Here is a 22679-nt window from a genome sequence, read left to right as displayed (position 1 = left end):
TATATATATACATATATATATAATGTATATATTATGGGCTTATTAAAGGAATTGTATAACTGCATACATGCGGTTACATCGAGTATGGTTTCTTCAACTACAATCATAAGTTCTGCATTCTAGATTAAAAAATGCTACGTTATAGTGAATATATTTCAAGTACAATCGTTCGAGAGACTCTTTTGATCAATTCAATCGTTATCTTCCGCAGGGTAAATGGCTTTGATAATCTGTACGCCATGGAAGTTGACCCAACTGTCGACAAAGTAAAAGCTGGCGATGACGAGAGTGTAATGGGGGGTATGATGCAAGAGATAATGGGGTCGATTCCTGGTATCGATGAAGCCATGAGTTTTGCAGAAGTTATGAAGTATGTGCCTGTGATATACAGAATGTATACCGTTTTGTTAGTTTCTCTCAAGTATGTGTACAGGCGCTCGACATTGGAATGACTACGTAGAAAGTCTGCATTAGAAGGGTGTAAGCACCACCAACATGACCATGAGGAGCATTACTGAGTTGCTATTGGAGCGACTTTTTCTGGGGTGTCACCGTAAATTTTCTTTAGCATACTTCTTTGTTACGCTCACTGAACTTTAATCCCACAACTCGCGCAGGCTTGTTCAGTCGATGGAATACTCGTGTATAGTATTTGATACCGCCCCTACGGGGCACACCCTGCGGTTGCTTCAATTCCCTAGCATTCTGGAAAAAGGCTTGGCCAAGATCATGGATCTTAAGGAGAAATTCGGTGGCATGCTGACTCAGGTGCGTGTCTCTACCATCACTTTTGTGCTTTTGCCCTGAATCCTTTAATATTATCGCATAGGTGTTATCTTGCAAACTACGCTGATAGCGAGCTTTTATACACCCTCATGTACACGTCACAGATGAGTAGTCTAATGGGAGCGCCTGCATTCGACGATGCCGCCATTACCGAACAATTGAACAGCACAAAAGAAGTCATCGACGAAGTTATCCGTCAGTTCCAGGTATGGCAGTGTTACATAGTAATTTAGAATATCATATGACTTTATCGAGTTTCACGTCATTTATAAGTTTAACACTGCATGGGATACCAGTTTAGTACACTAGCTGACAAACTTCTGTTTTCAAAGGGATTTTTTTTTTGGTAGAATATCTGTGAAGTTCACTATAGTATACACAAGCATGCAGGTTTGTGTTTCGTAAGGTAGGTGTGCTGTATTTTTGTGCCGTCAATTTTATATCTCTGCCGTTTATGAGTCTTGTGTATTTCTTTAACGCACTAAGCTCTGTCTTTGCGGATCTCGTGCTTGAGCCGACGAATTAAAGATGTTGAAGAAAGTAGTTTCAAATTGATACGAATTAAGAGTTATTGGTGATAAAACTATGGGGTAAACTAGATGCATTGTATGAATTATGAGTATGAACGCTTTATCACAAGCAGTAGTTTTTTACTGAAAAGTCAAGATATCTGAATAAAGTATTCTGACTGTTCATGCCATGTAGTTTATTTCAAGTGATACTTGCGCCAGCATCATAACAAGTTCAGCGCTGGCCACGAACCAATTCATTTTCAACATGTGCTCGTACGATTAATGACCACTAATTTTGTCCCAGGACCCTGAGAGCACCACGTTCGTGTGTGTATGTATCGCCGAGTTCCTGTCACTTTACGAAACTGAGCGACTGGTACAAGAACTAACAAAATTCGAAATAGATACACACAACGTCATAGTAAACCAGCTGGTTATGCCCGATGAAAGTAAGTTTCTTTTTGCGAATGCTATACCCACATATTTACATCCGCATGCGCAGAATTATGGACAGCACTCCTTCATTCTTTTTGTATTGAGGTATCATAGAGACGTGTTTCCTACCCCCTCAATTGACCCTCGCACTCTCTGAATGGTCTGTAAGCCGTTTATTTCAAGCATTTATGCGCCCTTTTAGCTGAGCCCACCTCGTAATCTTGATTGTTTACCATGTGCACAGGTGCGTGCACACCGCTTGTGCATCCCTCGTGCTGTTCAAATTAATGGACCTCGAAATTATAGTACGAAAAGTTACACAATTGCAAACTTTTCTATGCTGTTTTTGTTTGTGGCACTCAGCATTGGTTTTACTAACGCCACGCTTCTTGATCACTTTGCAATCCCCGCCGCAACCTGTCCATCCCATCGGTTTTTATATCCAACTGTGAAATCCGCTACTAAAGACTCGTACCCTAATCTAAATATCTACTTTACGTTGTTTAGAGTCAAGCTGTGGACTTTGTAAGTCACGCGTGTTGATACAGCAAAAGTATCTGTCGCAAATCGACGATCTTTACGAGGATTTCAATGTGTAAGTCCTGTATCTATTACAAATTGGGTTTTCATTTGTGAGAGGCTGATGCTTTATATGATTTAGTGTTGAGTGCATTCTTATTTGTGTGTCAACCTGCTGTCTTCGACATGCCCTTCCCGTATCGAAACCCGAATGAGTCTCTGATTTTGATTATGCCGTTTCTCGTTGCCACCCGGGCATAATCTAAACTCAAATCAAAAAATCAATTCGCGTCTCGGTTTTCAGCTCTGTCGCTACGCCAGTGTCGTTCTTGCACGCTTCGCGTACCTTCGAATTTTTGTAGCCCTCAATTCTTTTAATCAATATGCAGCGGTTTTCAGTATTGTTAGTAGACTTTTGATGCCGCATTGATGAAGCTCACGCATCATTTGGATTTGTTTGAGATTTGAACAATACGTCTTTTATATTCGTGTCTGTACTCAAGTGCATGCACCACATACCTCATACAACCATGTGCAGCACCAAATTACCTTTGCTGACCCACGAGGTGCGTGGAGTAGAGATGATCAAGGAGTTCTCTGAGCTATTAACAAATCCCGACAATAAGGTTCAATCACTGAAAGCAACCCAGTAATCGTAGAAAGGCGGACAATAAAAGTATTAGGCGCTTTTGTCAATGTTTAGGAGTTTTGGGCGTGTCACTTGAAGAGCATAAAAGCTGATGGGAAGAGAAAAAGCCCGCGACGTACTACTGCACGATGTTCTATTATTTTGCACACTGTTCTTCAACTTAAGCGCCTAAGAATCACTACTAGACGCAGCAAATACTGTGTACGGTATATACACGTTTTACTATCCACGTGCAAACATTCGGGACACCACGAACATCGACTTCGTGCTGTCCGTGATGTCTGTGATTTTAGCAATCAAATCATAATAACTCTATATTAGAAGAGCGGAGTTTATTATTTGAACAAGTCTAGCATTAGACTGCTTTATATTTAGCTCGATTTAATATAGCTGCCAGGGGCCGCATGTGGCACAATATGGCATTCTTAATTTATTGATGGTTTCGTCTTTGTCACGTGTAGAATTGTGCATTACGCACCGCGCTCTCTAGCATGGATCTCCCAAATCGCTTCTCCAGTATCCTCCGCATTGCTATGCGCGTGTTGAGATCTGATTGCTCGTTGTTCATGATCGTTATCAACTCCCACGCATGCAGACGTATTTCTCTCTCCATTTGACCTGTGTATCCCACACTGGTGGCTACACTGTCAATTCCGGCTTCCGCTTGAAAGCGCTTAAATTGACTAAGTGTGCAGTTGATCAGGGTCGCAACCAGCACAGCCAAACCGTGCTTGTGTAGGTGTGCGTTTGCGGCTCCAGGCAAGGACTCTTTCCCTTTGATAAAGCGTGCCATGAGCTCTATATTTACATATTCTCTCGACTCAGGGTGTAGTAATACAGCGCCCTCCAACAACTTCAAGGAAAGAACTAACTCTGCCACACTCACTCTACAATTCTTGTGCGTAAGTCCTCTACTATTCTCCCACCTTTCAAATATTGAAACGTGCAAGTGTTTCACTATATTGTATATGTCTAAGTCTTGCAATGCCAATATTTTCCTACCCACCTCCGTTGGTTCACTCAGCGCGTGCTTTAACTTCTTCAGCCCATCCTCGCGAGCGTAAGAAAAGTTTCCCTGCAGTTGTACAAAGCTTTCTGCCAATTTAGCTTTGGCGTGTACTGTATTTTTTTCGTTGATCCACCAATTGAATCGTTTTTCCGGGCACGGAGCTGCTAACGTACCGATACCAGAAATGCTTGCACTAGCTTCTGTATGTACTGCTCGGTCAGAAGACTCCAATACACTTTGTCTTGTACTGTCATGCTGCTGTGGCGATTGCCGTGGCTTTTGTCTGCCAGCTTGCTTATTATATATCGGTGTGCACTGTGGATGACTATTCGCTTCAGTTGTGACATTTAATTCCTTCTGCCGTTGTTGTGCAGGGTATACTATTGATTTGGTTTTTATAATTTGCTGACTAGGTGGTAACCGTGCCTGTTGCGGGTATCTGTCATGCTTCAGGGGCGATGCCTTTTTAGATATCGCCGATGTCAATCTGGTAGGTACTCCAGTACGTGCTTGCAACCGTGTTACTGCATTTACTGTCATTTTTGTGTTATATGGATAGTCTTCTACTCAGCACTTAATGCCGTGTACAAAGAAGTATGAACAATAACAACTTAGGTTCACACGTGTTGGCATATATATGTTCCTGAACGTATGTTGATTGTGTTACATTTGATTGATTCACTGCCTTATGTATTTTGGAACGACGTCAATTGAGTTTTTCGTGTATTATACTTTTCTCGTGTGGGTTATGGAACGTTGCTACACATTTTAAAGGACATTATTAAAACAACAACGAACGGATGGTGACACCATTACTCATGACATTGCAGCTAATTTTATAGCGGTCATCCACAACATCTGCATCAATGCGTAGGCTGTAGGGTTGCAACCAGTATGTATCACACTTTATTTTGCCAGAGATACTTGCAATCATTCGATGTTACTTAACGGTATTTACAGTGACTCGCTGGGTGTGTAGGCAAGCTACTATTTTTCAACAAAAAAAAATCATTCCCAAGGGCCACTGAGGATGACACTCTTGACCCAGAATTGACACTTGACGGTGTTTGTATGAAATTATGGTACCTGGTAACCACTTTTTTCTAGAGTAATATCTTTTTATTTTCTCGACTATGATTGGCTTTGTGTAAAATACGATTGAAATATCGAATGCTTGAAATTTGAATTAGTAAACTGATAGTTCGCTAGAGATTACCATTAACCGAATCAGTTATCGTATATTGCTGTTGCTTGGAGGTTTACAATATTTACTTTTACAACTTTTAGCTGTTTCTACTTTCGTATTCAGAATTCAGTCTGACTTTTCTGTCACACAAGAAGAATTTACGACACAACTTGTTGATTTCTATTTACATTTTATGATGTGATTATTTTAAGCCATTTTCTTTTTTTTTACCTATGTACGTAAACAAGCATTCCCAATCAAATCGCAACTGATTGTGTAATTATTTTAAATAGGATATAAAAATATGCATATGTAGTTATGTACATAAATATATGTGTACTCCCTTCAAGTCTCTCGTTGTTCTATTTATTGATATGTAGTAGTAGGCACTAGGCTGTGATACTGAATCATATATGCGTCACCCTCAGCCTTACAGTCTCAGCCCTTTCAGGCTTCAGGCTTCAAGTTTTAAGTTTCCCGACTTACAGTCTCAATTTCAATATATTGTTTTAAACGCTATATTTCACATCACACGCATGTTGGCACCGCACAAAAATATTAAACGATTTATAGTTCATGAACAATGTACTAGAGAATTATGACATTTTATGTACATATTTACATAATCTTCTGAATGAGCTGGTGTACACGGCACTACACGCTATACAGTCGATTTTTTAAGTGTATATAAAATATTTACACACGTATCCAGGCTCAATCCTGAGTCCAGACTCTAGACTTCAGACTCCAGAGGGACATGGTTTCAGAATGCGAAATATCACTTTGAGACCGTTCGAAAGCCTGCAAGGCGCAGGATATCTTTAGCTTCGATCGCATGCTTTGATTTACTCTAGAGCTATCCAGTGTTTACTTCATTGTCTTGCGACGAGCAATATCGTTCTATTCTAAACTCAACAATGGACGCTCTTCGGCTGCCGGCATACCGATGTCGTGAGAACTCAAATGTTTTATTTTCGATAAGTCTACAGATGCTTTGTGCGTTGCATGTAGGTTAGAATAAAGTTCGGTACATCAAACATAAAAACAAAATATTACGGAGTTTATCAGACATTTTATCACCCCATATGTAATTATGTACTGCACAAGAAGTTATTGAAACTTGACGTCTGCTGTTTGGCAACGTATAAATATAAATAAACTAGCAAAAACAGCTTAAAGTTCATACTGGTGGCAAGTATAGTAGAGCTAGACAAGAGGAAGATGTCCGACCTTGTGCTTTTTAGATTCTCAAAACAGAGGTGAAGTCTGAGCTTATTTGGAGATGTGTGGAAATCATGAGCTCGACTTAAGTCGTGGGTTAGAGAGGGTGCCAGTAAAACTAACGAACAGATCTTCTGACGAACTGACGGAAAAACCAGTACGTGACTATGACTTCCTCTGGTGCATTGCAGACAGATTCTCCGTGTGACGAAACTCTCGTCTCTTTTGCATATAGTATCATTTATTAAGCGTCGGGCATTCAGTCTGGGATGAAAATAGTGCAAGTAAGGCGAATGAACTGGAGAACGTAGAACTGCATGCTACATGTTATACACCAAATGTGAGCCTATAAGTAACTTGAGAATTTAATGAAATGGACAGAAAAGAAATTATATTTATGCGTGAAGACGAATACGTATATATTATGCGTTCACTGCGTTTTAAAACGCGACTTTGCCTGCTGCAGATATCTACGGAAGATATTATATATTCTATTGCTCTGGTTTCTAGATTAAAGTATTTGAATAGGTATGCGCGAGTGCCTACGTCTTTGATAGCTGTGTAGCGTAATGTATGATAGCTATGCTACTCTCCGGAACATATGCAGTTTCTTCCCGGGAGAATTTTCAAACTGGTCTCGCTACTTTTGGCAAGAATGACTCGGCGACAGTATGTGTTACATAGCAAACTCTTATGACTGCAGAAATATCCATAAGTAGACGCGGCCACTATAATATATGTGCACAGACTTTCTTCGGACACTTTTAGTTTTTAAAATTCAAACGTGTGGGACTGTATTTTCTACACATTTTGTTTGTGTATTTGTGCATATGTGTGTATATTCTGATATTGCATACAAATATGTTTATAAAAAATATACATACATGTAACGTTCTTGATGTGTTTCATTATAATACTATATATATATATATATATATATATATATATATGTTATATAATATAAAACACACACACACACACACAACAACACACACACACACACACTACATATATATATATATATGTATATGTATATATTTATGTATATATATATATATTCTAAAAATGCATGCTTAGTGATAGTTGTAACATTTACACCAGATTGTGTTTTACTCTATATGGATGTAAAATGTCGATTCAGAACAGGACCCGGGACTGTGGGGTTATATTTTCAATTTAAGAATGTCGTGGATTATTACACGCTTTTATATATTACCATTCAGTATCATGTCTAGAATTCGAGGGAATATGTCGTCGATGAATTTTCAACTGTTATATCCTTGCATTCACCACAGTATATCGTAGGACTAGTTGGGAAAAGTGGGACATCCTTAGCACCCCTCGCCTACACACAAGGGTGCGCGTGTCCCGGGTCAAAGTGTGATGTAAATACGTGTGCCTGTGTCCGTAAGTGGGGCGGTACGCAGCCGGGCTACAGTGTGCTTCCTGATGACAAAGGTAAATATGTCGGGTCGGGTTTTACCACCGTTATGCGTAATATTTCTCACAGAAGTTGGGAAATACTGTAGCGCGAACATTTCAAAAGTGAATGTGTCGTTACAGATCAGTCATGCTTAATAGACTGGTAGCCAGAACAGCTAGAAGATTTCGAGCATCTAATTGACCAGATATAGGTATGCTTGACGATATATGTCGCTACAAAAGTCACCTTTTACTCCAGCTCACAAGAGCTCACATTCCACTTTACAGACCATACGGGTACACCACACATACTGTATTCCCACGGTGAACACCGCACATAATGAACAGATGGCAACCGTACCTTGGCTACTATACCTTCCCTGAAACTCCCGATGAGATTATGATACTCTTTAAGATTAACATTCAATATGCCGATAGTCATTTTGATATATTGATACTCTGTCGGTAAACATATGGTGTGTACACATTTCTATTCTCATTTGAAATTACGTTGATCTATCGACCCATCGATGTCACTCCGACGATGCAACATGACTCTGGTGAACTGGGCTTGTCAGATGCTTTAGATAGCGGTGAGTGGATGGGACTTTCCGATGTCCATGGGGATGGCTCGAAGTTTCTGCTCATCTACGAATGCGGTTCTGCCTGTGGATGCAATGAAAATTGTGGAAACCGGCTGGTGCAACATGGAGTCAATATCGCGTTAGAGGTAGGTTCCCGAAATTTCAGACAGATAAATGCGCATAATGTAGTACGCTTTCAGGTTTTAGGTTGAAACTTACACAGGTAGTTATACTTTTAGTGTCTATATATGATGTGATATAAAGTGGTTTATCCCGGTTGTACTAGACATACAAAGTCAGCCGCTTTATCATTCTTGTACTTACCAGACTTCAAATACAAATAGGATTGCCAACAACCTTCCAACCGCGCCAATGTACATTGATTTTTTAATCGATGATACGCGGTAGCCATACTCAACAGACTCTCGACTCACACACAACATGTGATAACCTGAGTATCACGCCAAAATACATTGAACTCTTGGGTACTTGCTAATACATCAATAGTAAAAACCACACAACTATGCACATTCTTAATACCAGGTATATATGACTGAGAGAAAGGGTTGGGGTGTCAGAGCTCTGGCCCCAATTCGGACAGGCCAATTTGTGTGTGAGTATGCGGGAGAGGTCATCAATACACGCGAGAGCAAACGACGGCAAAGCGAAATGTATGATCCTTTCGGCCTCAATTACCTGTTGAGTGTAACTGAGAATATTGTAGAGCGTGTGGGAGACCGTTTGAGTGTTTCTGAAGCTTTTGTTGGGGGGTTAGATGGCCAGGAGGGAGCTGAGCGAGATGGCACCTCACAGAATAAGCTTGTAGATAACAGTGATTATATGCCCCAAAGTGTTCCCCTGCTGAAACGTGCGCGAGTGAGCGAAATAGAAGCGAACGTGTGCGTTCAGGAGAAGAAGATAAGGCCGGATACCGACACATCGCCAGCACTCGCACAAACGAATGCTCCAATAGCGCACCTGGGAATAACTTCAAGCCTTAACTTTGTGTCGGGTACAAACACAGTGTCGGGTACAAACACAGGCCTTTGTGACGGAGCACCAAAGAGTGATGGCTCTGATGAGCATTCGGAGTATAGTTCAGATACAGAGGTCAAGTACACTCAACATCACCCTCAAGAGGTACATACAAGTGGTGAGAAAGGCGCTCAATCACTTAGAAGGACTGCATCTCCACAACACTCGAGTTATAGAACGAATATCGATGCAACGATGATGGGGAACGTAGGACGGTATATCAATCATAGTTGTGACCCGAATCTGACTAAGCAAATCGCCAGACACGGACTACCCTTGCCGTCAGTAGCACTATTCGCGAATCGAGACATACAAGCAGGTGAAGAGTTGACATTCACATATGGTGATGTTATACATGAACAACTAAGCAAAGGTACGTACGTAGAGCGAGAGACACACTCGCGCGCACATTCTACTACTGGTAAAGCAAGTGATGATGGTACGCGAAAAGTTACGCAATGCAAGTGCGGTGCTTTAGTCTGTACTGGATTTATGCCGTTTCAAGCAGACTAAGCAGATTATCTTCAAGTTGAAAGGGGTGATGAAAAATTGCGAATAAAAATTGGATGCGGATGCACCCTGTGCGTGGACTTTTGGCCACTGCCAACTGATGCCGTGAGTAACAAACGTAGTAGACGTTTAGGTCTGATTTTGTAACCATGACTTGCATAGCTGCATTGGCACTTGGCAAGGGATAGAACATCGGCTGCAAACCAATACCCTTGCACTTCTTGGACGTATGTCCAGGTGAAGCTGTAATCCTGCTTGTCAGCTTTGATCATACACGCTAGAAACAGTTGTCAACTGACAAAACTATTTGTGCCGCACTACACCCATAAATTTATATAGTCCAGGGTAGTAGCAGGATCAATCTGACACACATATGCACACTACTGCACGAATGTCATGGATACACACACACACACATATATATATATGTATATATTTATATATATATATATTTGTACACCCGCACACAACCGCATACGATATAGTGATTGTGGATATTTGCGGTACACTAGTAATTGTAGATATTTGCGTGTACAAATATACACAACCACATCAACGCGCAATTGCTGACGATCTCGGTGGGTTCAATAAGACGTAGAGAATTCCGCTGGCAAGAAACCAAGAAACATTGAGTATGCAAACAGTTGAGGGTTGAGTGACAATGACCTCGAAGTAAACACATGCTAATAGTTTGAGGGTAGCGGAGTCCTACGATGCTGTTGCGACAACTCGACATCGGTTGCGAATATTTAGCACTAGTTTGATGATAATTTATTCGTACAAAGCTATGAATATACTATTTGACCTGAGTGGTGATTCTTCTTTTCGGGCGCGGCTGGCGGTTGACTAACTAGCCATCACTTACAAACCCAGTACTAGAACTGACTGAGGTGGCACTACGATCTACCTCCCTCTATAGTAAATATCCTATCTAGCACGTGCGTGTAGTTGAGCCTGGAAAAGAGCGCAAAATCATGTGCGGACCAGAGGGAAATACATTGCCCTGTCCTCCCGGCTATAAATTTATATAAATCTCTACAAATGAATCCTTTTGCACTTGCGGTACTTCTACGTCCAACCACAGTATGTACGTTGCGTTGGTATTGTCGAGGGAGCGTCTGTGAAATAGTATATATTTTGAACGCATGCTATATATACCTACCAGCGAATATGATTAGTTCTTTTACGCAATGCACAACTGCTCGGCATAGTGTTCGTGTGTGAACCCTCCACCAATCTACAGACATAGCTTTATGTCAGACTCGTGTTTTTGTGCATGCTGACTCGTTTGTCAAGCTATGTTTGTTTTGTATGTTGTGATGTGATGTATTGCAATGTGTTCTATTGTGTTACGTAGTTTTGTACTGTAATGTACTGCTCTGAGCTGTGCTACGCCCATTCCACTTGGCACATAAACCTCATCTCATGCACTCGTGTGCTGCATATGATTGCTTTGTGCACGCATGCTGCCCAGCGATTCATCCTCTTGTTATAGTTGAGACGAGTCCCAAAGTTTCAGCTTCGAGAAAGCCTACGCCGAGATTGGTGCTGTCAATTGAGCTATAGCTGCATGCATTGCGCACTCTAGCGAGGCTAATTTCAGTGATCGCAAGTTTACGTGCTAAGCTCATCGATCGCAAGTACCATGCGTTCTCATGTTTTACCTTCTGGTTAGAACTTCGACCAAGTCGTGTTACTAATATACCTACATCTCAGATACGTGATATGTCAGGCCTTTTGAGGACTGCCATTGCATGCGCTTGGTCCATGATTCAGTAAACATATTGTTTCTACGCAGCGAGTTTAGTGGCGCATACGTCGTAATCGGATTCAAATTCGCGGACAATCGATACACCCAATATGGTCCGCTGAGGAGAGCTGGCGATAAATATATTAGTATCTAACCTGATCGTCTTCTCTCTGAGTATAGGCATGGCACTTGCATATAGGCTTGACAGTTCACTAAGACGCTAACATAACGCGTAAGCCGAGATTCGCGAATCGGGTGACCATCTGTCCACAACTACTTGTGCACTGGCTTCGAAGCAACGTGGTGCTGCGCTAGTGGACACGCGCATGGCTCTTCCCTCGTCGGTACGAGTGAATGTATATCGGCAGGTCATGGCGAACCTTTCTGCACTCTTCAAATAACTTTTCAGAGGTCTGAATAATACTTTCCGAAAGTAAATTGGCATGCCATATGGTGTCCCAGATTGTATAGGTATAGGTATAGGTATAGGAACACTATCAGTATACTGAAAAAATACCTCTGCGATGGCTGAATTTCATTTCTCTACTACCTGCACAGCCAGGACGTACACTGGGACGTCAAGAAGTACCAGACATATTCCTCTACTGACGGTCGATTCCTTTTCTATTTCTATCACGTGCGGCATATACCTTTCGCAAGCAAGTAGGCACGCCGCCAAAAACTGAATGTAGCCTTTTGCGAGTGCTGATTCCTCTCCCCAACTCGCTCTGTACGACTTTCACGGCAAACATCATGCCACATGCTCAATGTATACATATGTTTGCCGTGAAATCTAAAATACCACTTACTTATCACACTTCCTATCCGTGGGCCTGTGCAGCAGCAAGGCGCGCCTGCTCCGTTTCAAACGCTTCTATACTGTAGAACATCCTCCGAAAGTGAATCAAAGTGATCAACACTATAAACAGTATAAATATCACGTGGTACTCCCAGTCTGGTCCCCAAACCGTAGCAGGATGTACCTCTGCGACAAGTGCGTGTGTTAGGGGGGAAAGAGGGGAGGGGGGCTTAAGGATAAGAATGGGCTATATCAGGAGAGTTAAAGCTTCCACAAAAACACCACTGGTTCTAAAACAATACAAGTACAGGCTTCAAAAACCACTGACACTGGTAAAAACTGCGTGAGGTGACGCAAGCAAAATTCATGCGAGACTGTTGATGCTACGGACGATGATGTCAATATAAACAAGACAAATTATGGTCGCTGAGATGCCAATACTGCGGATGTGGCCTACTAACAGTAAATAAGCCATACGATCTAATACAAACACCAAGCAGACCTTACCTTGATAGAATTCATTGATCCCATGCAATACGCCGTTTTCGAAGTTAATCTCAACGTTGTTCAAGTTAATTTTAAACAGGTTGTCCTCTTTCACAAACTGGACAAAATCCGTATAGAGTTTTCTCGCTCGGAGTCCCGCGAGCGCGATGTACACCGGCACGCGGGCGTCTTGACTGACCTCCTTCGACTGGTCGTAGTAGCGTTTAGCCAGCGCAAAGTCTTGGCTGACACCTTCTCCACGTTCAGTCATGTATCCGATGTTGAAGAGAGCCTGTGTATATAAGTAAAAGTCAGATTAAAAAATGAAATTCAATTTAGCATCAACGTGGAAGTTCTCTATCTATATGCATATGTTCTCGTAAAAAGCGGTTGATTGGTGATGTGATCGATTGCAAATAATTGATGAAAGATCACGACACACAACGGAGACTTCTATTGACAGGTGTGCGCATCCTGCTCGGATATGGTAGTCAGGACGCCAACACAACAGGATAAGTAACTGCGTCAGTGAATATAAGTAGCGCAATCCCATTATGTCTCAAATAGGATCACTGCCTGAGCGTGGTAAGATATGTTTGACAATATACGTTCACATACATCTAGATATATACATAAATACATGTACACATGATATACATGTAAAGACGGCGCACCTGAGCGTTGTGCATAGTGCCGGCTGTTCGGTAACATTCCACTGCAGTTGTATGACTGGCATTGACCCCCCAGCCAAAATAGTAGTGATCACCTGTGAATAAGAATAAGTCATGAACATAATGTCAGGAAACTACCAGTAAAGCAGGTAGGTGTGAAATATATGCAAAATACATCATGCGTGTCGCAAATATATATATATATATAATCATCGACCTCAGAAACATTATTCTCCAGGAACTCGTAAACCAATCCTAAAAATCCTTTTCTTACACTTTGACCCGGAATCCCAGTTCACTTTAATATACATGCACTCTGAACACACCTTTCTTCAGAATCGCCTCCGAACTCCGCTGTTCCGCCGCCTTAATCCACTGCAGTAGCGCATACGCTTCTACGCTTTCCGTGGATATCCACTTCGGATGCGAGTGCAGGGTTAGTTGACCGTGTCTGGTGGCCAGTAAGTCCAGTATATACGCAGCATTGGCTTGGGCAAGTTCACTACCGGTTTCGGCGATGTACATGTAGATCATGAGGGAGCGCGACGTGTCGCCATCCTGTGTCGATAACCAACATGTAGATGTGCTTAGCATGCAACGAATCTCACAAACCACCATTTGGCGATGAAGATGAAAAATCAAGTTCCCTATTTTAAAAGGGCGTATACCTCTGTCTGCTAGTAGGAAACGCGAGTATACTATCATACCCATGTCACCACTAGGCCAATATATATGTTCGAGTGTGATAGCTCAAAAATAATACGGGACGGTCATCGTCAAGCCATGGCCAAATCGTCTCGCAGTATCCAAACTTAAGTTCAATAGACAATGTAACGTTCAAACGAATATGTTTGAATAGTGAGATTCTAGGTCAGCAACATCAGTACCTCCAGTTTAGCCATCAAAGGAAAGCATATATATCAATATCTTATTATAATTGACTTCAAAGTAAGCTCATAATTGAGTTCAATGCTTCTAGTATAACAAGTAACGGCCTATGGCTTTTGATTTCGAGTCTTATTATATGCAAACCATACCTTGAATGCCGCATAAGCTTCCGCAAGTAAGTGCGCATGCCCTGCGCGGTCGTAGATATTCTTGAAATACGTCACGGCGTGATCACAGGATTTGCTTGTTCCTATATAAGCCAAAAATATCGACAAATCCAGATTAAATTTGAATGACTACATATTCAATCAAACCCCTTCACCGTAAAATTAGTCGTATACGTGCACGTACATATGCACACATGTATGTACGGATGCATGCACATATGCGCATGAGCAAATCCCGCTAATCGCATGTGGTTTGATATCCACTTGGAAAGCGAATATTCGCTCTGACTAGTCACCAGAAAAGTATTGCACGAGATCTCCAGGTGAGATTCAGATGAATACGTAGACAACTAACGTCCTATTCGTGTGCTTACTTACACTCATATGCAACAGTACGTTCAAGCACTGAAGTACTCCATGAGATTTAGTCACGTACAACTCACGGGCAGTGTACTTAAACCTGCCAACCACTGCGGAAAATGCACGGAACAATCCACACGTGTGCGTTTCATTGTAGCATTTGATCACACGATATTGTTGCTATACGTATTTCTCATATGAGCACTCAAGCGCACTCGACCATAAAATGTCACACCACGCTCCCTCGATGGAAACAAATACACTCAATCATAACATTTTTCAGATACACATGCACATACGCATGCATAAATTACACATCCTACCACTATAATACATACGCCTACTCATGTAACACACTCACACAGAAGCTCTCACTCTTCATAGTCACAATCACGAAAATAAATGTGCACGTACGCCTATGTACATACATGTTGCAAAAGTAAGACTAGATAGTAGATGTTCTGATGGCTACACGCACGCACACGCGTTGTCAACTGTAAGGAGGACGGTTCGAAAACTACGTACGCATGCACACTCACATTTATACACACACGTTGCATACCAAAGCCCAGGTTATGCATGATTCCAAGGTGATACAGCGCTAGGGTATAGCCATTTCTGGCGCTGGAGGAGAAGTTGTCGAACGCCTGTGTTGGATATGAGACAATAAACAAAACGTAGAAACAAATCCTTGCCTCCAAAAAGATACACACGCTTTAGAAATATTTGTAAGTATTCACATACACGTCCAGAAAGCTGCCCCTGAATCTTATCGTTCTAAGTTTGACATAACACAAAAACTTATGTTTGAAGTCATGATGTGGTAGTCGACCTACTTTTACGAGAACGTCCCGCTCACAAGGCTGTAATGCACGAGAAAGTGAATACTCAATAAATATACCCCAAAAATAGTGTTTAGTCAATAATGCTAGCCCAAAGCGCACGATCAGAATACACAGGCAAACAATATTAGAAGCTTGTCTGTAAAAAATTGCTTGCCACACTTGTAACTCGTGAGTATAATACCCAAATAGACGGCACGTTGAGACACTTTCGAAAGCTACAACCCGTTGACGGGCACAATACACGCATATACACGTCATTCGGTGTCTGCACAAACTCAGTTCTTTGGACAATAGGTACGATATGTGATTTAGTGAAGCATCGTACAACATACCTTCTTGTAATCCACCTTTGTGCCCAGGCCACTGTAGTACATCGTTGCAGCGTTATACAAGGCTTCGGCATTGCCTAAAGATAACACCAGAAGAACAAATAATACTGTAATATTAAAGTAGGATACCCCTGGAGACATGCTGTAGTCTGCATGTACAGAGTAGCTCAATGCTCTTCGAGAGGCGATGCGTGTTTGACTACAACCTTCGACCAGCAACGTAAAAATGACTCAGCAGCGACGTTTTTACACTGGCCCAACAACGCACTTCGCGAATACCACATTGAACGCCGGTGTATACACAATTCGCATGACAATCCGCTATCCTATGCTATATTCGCCAGAATCGAAAAACATTACAAGTTTGAAAAACTAAATCTCTTACGTATCACTATAAGGGAGAAGAGTGATACATACTAAGATATGTAATATACCAGTAAAAAGATTCTCAGACGCCAGACCAATTGAAATGCGCAATGCGAAAATGGAAAGAACGAGAAAAAAACTATAACACGGAACGAGCACACCAACCTTGCGCGGCCGCCAAGGTGAAGTACTTGAGAGCCATTTCGTAGTTTTGAGGTACCACAATGCCTAGCATGTACATCTGACCCAACCCATTTTGCCCCTGAGCATTACCCTCTTCCGCTGCCTATCAGAATGCAGGTATGGTTTTCAGAATGAACTTAAATGGTAGATCCAATTGTAGTAGAAAGAGCCGGTAACAGTTTTGGTTGGATTCGAGGGTATGTGCATATACACACATCTCTCAAAAGATGAATATATACACACATTTCTACCAGCAGAACTCGATAGCTGTGAGGTTACTGTCGTTCGCGATTGCACCAACATTGTAAATAGATCATGAAAATCAAGGAAGTATACACACTCGCACATACACACAACTTTACTTTATTAAATATATGCATTTCAACACATGCACACAAATATTCTTTAGCACAACCCAATTTCTACTAATTAGTTGCCTCCCTCACCTTCCCTGCTGATAAGCAGACGCCAGAACTCAAGGATGTATACATACACACATACGCACACGCACATACACACATACAAAAGCACATACACACACACACACTCCTTTGTGAGCTGAAAGACTGTAAGATTAAGCCTTCTGCACCCCCACACACTCGCTCACACCCTCAAATACCTCTTTGTAGAGTTTAAAGGCTGTTAGATTGCTGCTTTCTACGCCCACACCACTGTGGTGCATAGACGCTAGAAATGCCTTTGCCTCTGCATTGCCTGCCTCGGCAGCCGCATTAAAGTAGTCCGCCGCAGCTCCGGGATCCTGATCCATCCCATGCGCCCCTTGTAATAGTACCTGAGTACATACGTTGACCACCAATGCATGTATTAGTATCCAAGGTAAAAAAAAAATTATAAAGAAGTGTGCACGCCATCAGAGATAGACCAGCAACGTCTCTGTTTCGAAAATACATACTGACACCATTACTATCAGTGCGATTTGTTAGGTTCACAATGCGGCTGTATGCCAAGTGCTTATGAAGCGAGGCACAGGTGATCATGCAAGCATACTCGTGTCTACATATGCACACTTCTGCGTATGAAAAAAATTATTACTAAATATACAAACATTTGCATTCTTCGGCACAAATCCGGGGTAAATTACTGGCATGCGCATGCATATAACCTACGTAGTACCAGGTATATAGCGTACGGACAGATAAAGCTCCTTCCAAGCAGATGCACATTCACTTACAAGCCCAAAAACTTAATTCGAGTACACTTACACGATACATGCACAGGGAGGCAGTACACACCTGACCCATTATCAGTGCGGACTGGATGTCGCCTCGCTGAGCCATGTATTGGTAGTACTGGAGTATGTCCCACTGAGACATCCCGTTCTGGTTTCTCTGATCCTCATCTTGCGCTAGTCGAATCATCTCTGCATCAACGGTGAGAGTACATATTCGTAACCGTACGTAATTAGCAACTTATTTTATATTCAAAAATGTTTACAAACATAGTGTTGACATGTATCCAGATATCATTACAACTACACGTAACAGTACGTCAGACTCAGGCACTATAAGCATCGCAAAGAGCTACCCGTGTAAAAGCTTTCTAGATACGCTACCAGTACAGTCTACTACTACTCCCTCGTATTCACTAAGCACATCAAGTGCAGCAAAGAAATCATTTACCGGTTGTAACAGCACAACTGTACAACCAGGTCTAAACAACTTGCCTCTGACAGTAATCTGTAGCACTCTGAAAAATAAACACTAAGTAAGCGCACATGTACGTCAAATGGGGAGATATATTTAAGTTGTCAACACGTACATATTATATATATATATATATATATTACGTTTAAAAACACGTTCATGTATTATATATATATGCACATAAACATTCATATATCGCATATCGAATCTAAATACTCAGATATACCGTTTCCGTACATACCAGCGGCTTTAGTCATGCCACTCTTCAGATCTTCTGCGACTGCGGTAGCAGCCACGAGATACAACTCCATGGCCTTGGCACAGTCCTGAGGTACATTCCTGCCCCGAAAATATCGATAGCCCAGAGCGGCACTAGCATAGCTCTCACCTGGGACAAGAAAAATATACGTAGGAGGTGTGAGATACAACACCAAGACGATACCAACCGCATTTCCTGGACTTTGAGAGCACTTGTTCACACTAGTAGACAGGTGTAAAGCTGGCCCCGTGCGGAGCCTGCAACGCCACTAGAAACAGTGAGAAATACCAAATTATCAACCCGCAGCTTCAAGTTAATAGATACAAAGTGCATTCAGTGCCGACTTTGTGCTATAAATAAATTCCATGACGCCGACCTAAAAACCTCGGTCGCGACTACGTGCTCTTCAGTGTTGCTCTAAGTAGGTATGTAATTCGGATATAGACACTTAAATAGAGATTATATTAGAAGAAATAAGCTTATATACATAGAGTCGACATTTACAAGTCTCATTGAGATGGTAACCAATCCTACTCCAGCTTTGAATGATTATATTTCACTTCTCGCACAATATAGACGTAGTATGCCAGGCAGAGCTTCAAAACACACATACAGAAGACTCCGCCAAACAGGACCACATACACATACTACATGTATCTCATAAAGTACTTTCACAAATACTAACATGTGTGGGAATTCACATAACAGGACTACGTATACATACAGGTACATAAGAAACACCCAGAGGGACTGCAAGTTCGAGTACATTTGCTTGAGAAGCTTCACGCAGGTCAACGCACGATCGATTTACATACCTGTCTCGGCGGCGAACCTCATATACACAATACTCTTCGCAATGTCGATGTCCACTCCGACCCCAGAGCCATACAGGAACCCTGCCAAACTCTGTGCCTCAGGGTAGCCTTTCTCTTCCACCAGAGTTGTCAGTAAAGGCAATGCGGAAGCTACATCCGGCTCAGGCAAGTACCCTTGAGAGGGCGCGTTCAACAAACCGAACACGTGTTGCCGTGCGAGGAACTCGGTCGCCGCATCTGATCCGTACTTCGAGGCCACCTTCATCATGGAGATCACCTGATTTGATGGTGTGGGATGTGTGCAGGATGCGTATGTGTAAGATGTGTGTGAAGTAATACACTAGTGCAGATATTCGTATGTGTTCGGCCGCGCATCGAGACCACATTCATGGTGGAATTCACATGGCTTGGTTGTGTGAATATATACAGGGACATATACAGAATTGGTAAGCGTAAGGTAAGTTAAGTAGTAAAATGGTGCAGATGTTTGTATGCGCGTGATGTGAATAGTGACGTACATACACAGATGTATGTATGTACATGAAATATACAGGAGTGGACTTGTATAGGTGTATGATTATGTATGTTGTCGATACTAGGTGGGTGTCGTGCCCGCGTGCACGGGCTTGATCGTAATTGTGTACACTCCATTCGTTGTGACCGGAACAAGATATGTTGTATATCTACAGCTTCATGTATGTACACATGCCAGATCTCAAGCTAACGCACTAGATCTGCATTCTATGGAACATTGCTTATTTAACGACAAAGAGGGGCACATTTGCACGACTGTGGGTAGAAGTGAAGAAACAAAAGTATGTATGAACAGACATTTTAATATCAGTGTAATAAGTTGTGCGCATATCCACGAGTTACCACCATACGCAAAAACTTATATACACACGCAGCATTCCATAGTATACAGGCAACGCACAAATGTGTTGCCAATGGTACACTTGTCAATATATTACTCTTATCATTTAACGACTAATATTATATATATATATATATATATATATTAATGGGCTTATGCATACTTATGCGTGGTCCGTTCCAAATTGTGCACAGCACTGAATATCAACGCACTTGTGTCGTATTCCAATATATACATGAAGAACATCTGAGACATTACTTCGGTACAAAAAGAAAATTCCCCACTTCAACCAATCCAGCTGCTAACTGAGCTCATGCACTCATACTCGTATTCAAACATACCCGCTACACCCCACTAACATGATACTGGCGTACACACCTTAGCATCGTCCGCATACTCATCAAAATACTGTCGTGCCTTGACAAACAAGTGGTCCCCCACATCACCCGCAGCCATACGATCCTCATCGGCATCCATCTCGCCTATCTCCTCGGGCATATGCACGTCGCTTTCGTGCTCCGTGCTAGTCCCCGCAAGAGCCGCCATACGTGCTAGCTTGCGTGCTTGTACCGCTTCTATCTCCCTGGCCTTTACCTGTGCCCGCATCTGTGCGCCTTTGGCCATATCCATCGCTCGTTGGTGTTCTTTCAGTTGCTGTTCTTGGGTCTTCTTGTCTGCATCCCTGTCTCTCTCTACAACCACCCGGCCACTCAGCTTGATCCCACTCTTTTGCCGCACTTGTTCACTCTGTTCCTGTAGAAGCCTTGCGTTTTCCTTCTGTTGTTGCCGACGTTGCTCATCTTGCATTCTTCTATCGTTACCACTGGCGTCTTCACCCCCAGCTTTACCCTCCACTCTGCCCCTGTCTGTGGTCTCACGTGTAGGTGTACCCTTCATAATAGTATCCAAACCGGCACTGTCTCTGTCAGTAGTACCATCGACAACACTACCCCTTTCAGCATCGACATTCCCATCCGCACCTTCCCTCTTGTCCGTATCACCCTTCATCTTCATCTTTAAACTCTCTCGCAGCTGTTCCAGTGCGATCTGTTCCGGTGTAAGCACGCGAACGTCGTCCTGTGTCTTTGTCTTGTCTGCCTGGTTTTTATCTCCTTCCTCCATTCTAACCTCCTTATTTCTCGTCTCCTGTTCTATATGCGCAGCTTCCATCTCCTGTTCCCTCTTTTTAATACCCTCGAGATACTCAACTTGCATCTCTATTTTCCTGGCATCGAGATATGCCTTTTTTTCCTTTTCCTTTTCGTCCGTTCCTGAAACGTCAGCCCGCACTTCCGCCTGTTTGCGTTCGGCTTTCAATGCCTTTTGCCTAGCCTCCTGAATCTCCTTCAATCTCCTCGCCATCCCTGTCTGCCCTTTCTCTTGGACTTTCTCTGGATTTGCATTGCTATCTTGACCTTGAGCGACGTTTGCATCCTGCTGTGCTTGTGCGTGATCTTGGGCATGTACCTGTGTACAAATACACACCGATGCTAAGAGCAGACAGAGTACTAGCCTCTGCAAACGTCCCCGAATCATTGCACTACTAATATCTGTCACCCTGTCGGCTCGTGAAACTACACGTAATAAGTAATACCAAACACAGTGTTTATTGAATAGAATTTCATAGGTGTAATTTGGCGATACACACTATATGTCTAATAGAGAAGGACTGTTTTGCGAAGTCTTTGTGTAAATAAAGAAATACTCGAGAAAGTGAATGAAACACCACCTCTGGACAGCGAGCATTTCGGTACTTGATAATTCCGATTGATGACGGATAAGCTCTCCTTGCGAAAGACGCGGGCGTATACTTTGTTGGGTTTTTCTTCTTTGTTTTCAAGAAAAACAATAATATGTTATGACTCGCAGCATGCACTCCTGCTGTAATTACAGTTAACAATCTGAGTGTGCATACGGCTATGGAGACCTCACACAGAATCATGTTTAAGCTTTTGGTAAAGTACTGCGGTAGCATTCAATATATGTGTAATTATAACATTTTAATCATTTTTAACTTAAAGTCATTGCTTTAAGCGTACATACTTGTACCTAAAAAAAAATACTCAAGTTTGAGAATCGGAAAAAAATCTCCTGCCCTTGTAAAAGCCATGACTATGCCCTATAACCCTGCCAACTAGCTAAATACTATCCACTTTGGGGGCCGTATACGGTCTACCTCGACCACAGGCGGAATCTCGGGCCGATATCACTGTCACTGATTGTATATCCCGGCCCACAGTTCTAGAATATGCTGGTGCGGTAGGCACCTCGGTTAATTGCTCCCTATTTATTTGTCCACCGTACAAGTGGGTGGCCCTTCTAGCTGATCTTCCTTGTCTTTATGCATAACTTTCC

General features: G+C 42.2%; 4 protein-coding genes across 4 annotated transcripts; 2 read left to right on the top strand and 2 right to left on the bottom strand.

Moving 5' to 3' along the window:
- The first annotated feature begins 205 nt into the window (after positions 1 to 205).
- On the top strand, positions 206 to 3016 carry SARC_01722 (ATPase GET3). The gene is made up of 6 exons (XM_014304533.1): positions 206 to 370; positions 618 to 768; positions 891 to 992; positions 1603 to 1747; positions 2241 to 2328; positions 2791 to 3016. The coding sequence occupies exons 1-6, from the start codon at positions 240 to 242 to the stop codon at positions 2903 to 2905; spliced, it is 732 nt and encodes a 243-aa protein (XP_014160008.1). The 5' UTR covers positions 206 to 239; the 3' UTR covers positions 2906 to 3016.
- A 215-nt stretch (positions 3017 to 3231) lies between these two features.
- SARC_01721 (hypothetical protein) lies at positions 3232 to 4450 on the bottom strand (the record flags this gene model as incomplete). The annotated part of the gene is made up of 1 exon (XM_014304532.1): positions 3232 to 4450. One exon carries the CDS (start codon positions 4448 to 4450, stop codon positions 3353 to 3355), a length of 1098 nt encoding a protein of 365 aa, XP_014160007.1. The 3' UTR covers positions 3232 to 3352.
- Positions 4451 to 5660: 1210 nt separating this feature from the next.
- Positions 5661 to 10029, top strand: SARC_01720 (hypothetical protein). The gene is made up of 4 exons (XM_014304531.1): positions 5661 to 6474; positions 7613 to 7775; positions 8318 to 8469; positions 8867 to 10029. The coding sequence occupies exons 1-4, from the start codon at positions 6379 to 6381 to the stop codon at positions 9869 to 9871; spliced, it is 1416 nt and encodes a 471-aa protein (XP_014160006.1). The 5' UTR covers positions 5661 to 6378; the 3' UTR covers positions 9872 to 10029.
- A 597-nt stretch (positions 10030 to 10626) lies between these two features.
- Positions 10627 to 21971, bottom strand: SARC_01719 (hypothetical protein). The gene is made up of 13 exons (XM_014304530.1): positions 20703 to 21971; positions 19451 to 19727; positions 18618 to 18764; positions 17966 to 18093; positions 17332 to 17505; positions 16695 to 16815; positions 16167 to 16240; positions 15552 to 15636; positions 14612 to 14712; positions 13901 to 14132; positions 13578 to 13669; positions 12925 to 13195; positions 10627 to 12603 (listed from the first exon to the last, which is right to left on the bottom strand). Exons 1-13 carry the CDS (start codon positions 21858 to 21860, stop codon positions 12440 to 12442), a joined length of 3024 nt encoding a protein of 1007 aa, XP_014160005.1. The 5' UTR covers positions 21861 to 21971; the 3' UTR covers positions 10627 to 12439.
- Positions 21972 to 22679: the final 708 nt, after the last annotated feature.

The sequence above is a fragment of the Sphaeroforma arctica genome (genome assembly GCF_001186125.1).
Source record: "Sphaeroforma arctica JP610 unplaced genomic scaffold supercont1.71, whole genome shotgun sequence".
Lineage (NCBI taxonomy): Eukaryota > Ichthyosporea > Ichthyophonida > Sphaeroforma > Sphaeroforma arctica.
This window is presented reverse-complemented; position numbering and strand designations above follow the sequence as displayed.

What these genes read in the sequence shown, in the direction of transcription:
- SARC_01722 (XM_014304533.1), top strand. Translation starts at nt 240, where the DNA reads ATGGAAGTTGACCCAACTGTCGACAAAGTAAAAGCTGGCGATGACGAG. An exon ending in AAGTTATCCGTCAGTTCCAG is followed by an intron (nt 993 to 1,602) that starts GTATGGCAGTGT and finishes ATTTTGTCCCAG; the next exon opens with GACCCTGAGAGCACCACGTT. An exon ending in GCTGGTTATGCCCGATGAAA is followed by an intron (nt 1,748 to 2,240) that starts GTAAGTTTCTTT and finishes TACGTTGTTTAG; the next exon opens with AGTCAAGCTGTGGACTTTGT.
- SARC_01720 (XM_014304531.1), top strand. Translation starts at nt 6,379, where the DNA reads ATGTGTGGAAATCATGAGCTCGACTTAAGTCGTGGGTTAGAGAGGGTG. An exon ending in ACGAACTGACGGAAAAACCA is followed by an intron (nt 6,475 to 7,612) that starts GTACGTGACTAT and finishes CATTCACCACAG; the next exon opens with TATATCGTAGGACTAGTTGG. An exon ending in TGTGCTTCCTGATGACAAAG is followed by an intron (nt 7,776 to 8,317) that starts GTAAATATGTCG and finishes TGGGCTTGTCAG; the next exon opens with ATGCTTTAGATAGCGGTGAG.
- SARC_01719 (XM_014304530.1), bottom strand. Translation starts at nt 21,860, where the DNA reads ATGATTCGGGGACGTTTGCAGAGGCTAGTACTCTGTCTGCTCTTAGCA. An exon ending in CCGCACTGATAATGGGTCAG is followed by an intron (nt 17,506 to 17,965) that starts GTGTGTACTGCC and finishes GTATGTACTCAG; the next exon opens with GTACTATTACAAGGGGCGCA. An exon ending in CATGCATAACCTGGGCTTTG is followed by an intron (nt 14,713 to 15,551) that starts GTATGCAACGTG and finishes TGGCTTATATAG; the next exon opens with GAACAAGCAAATCCTGTGAT.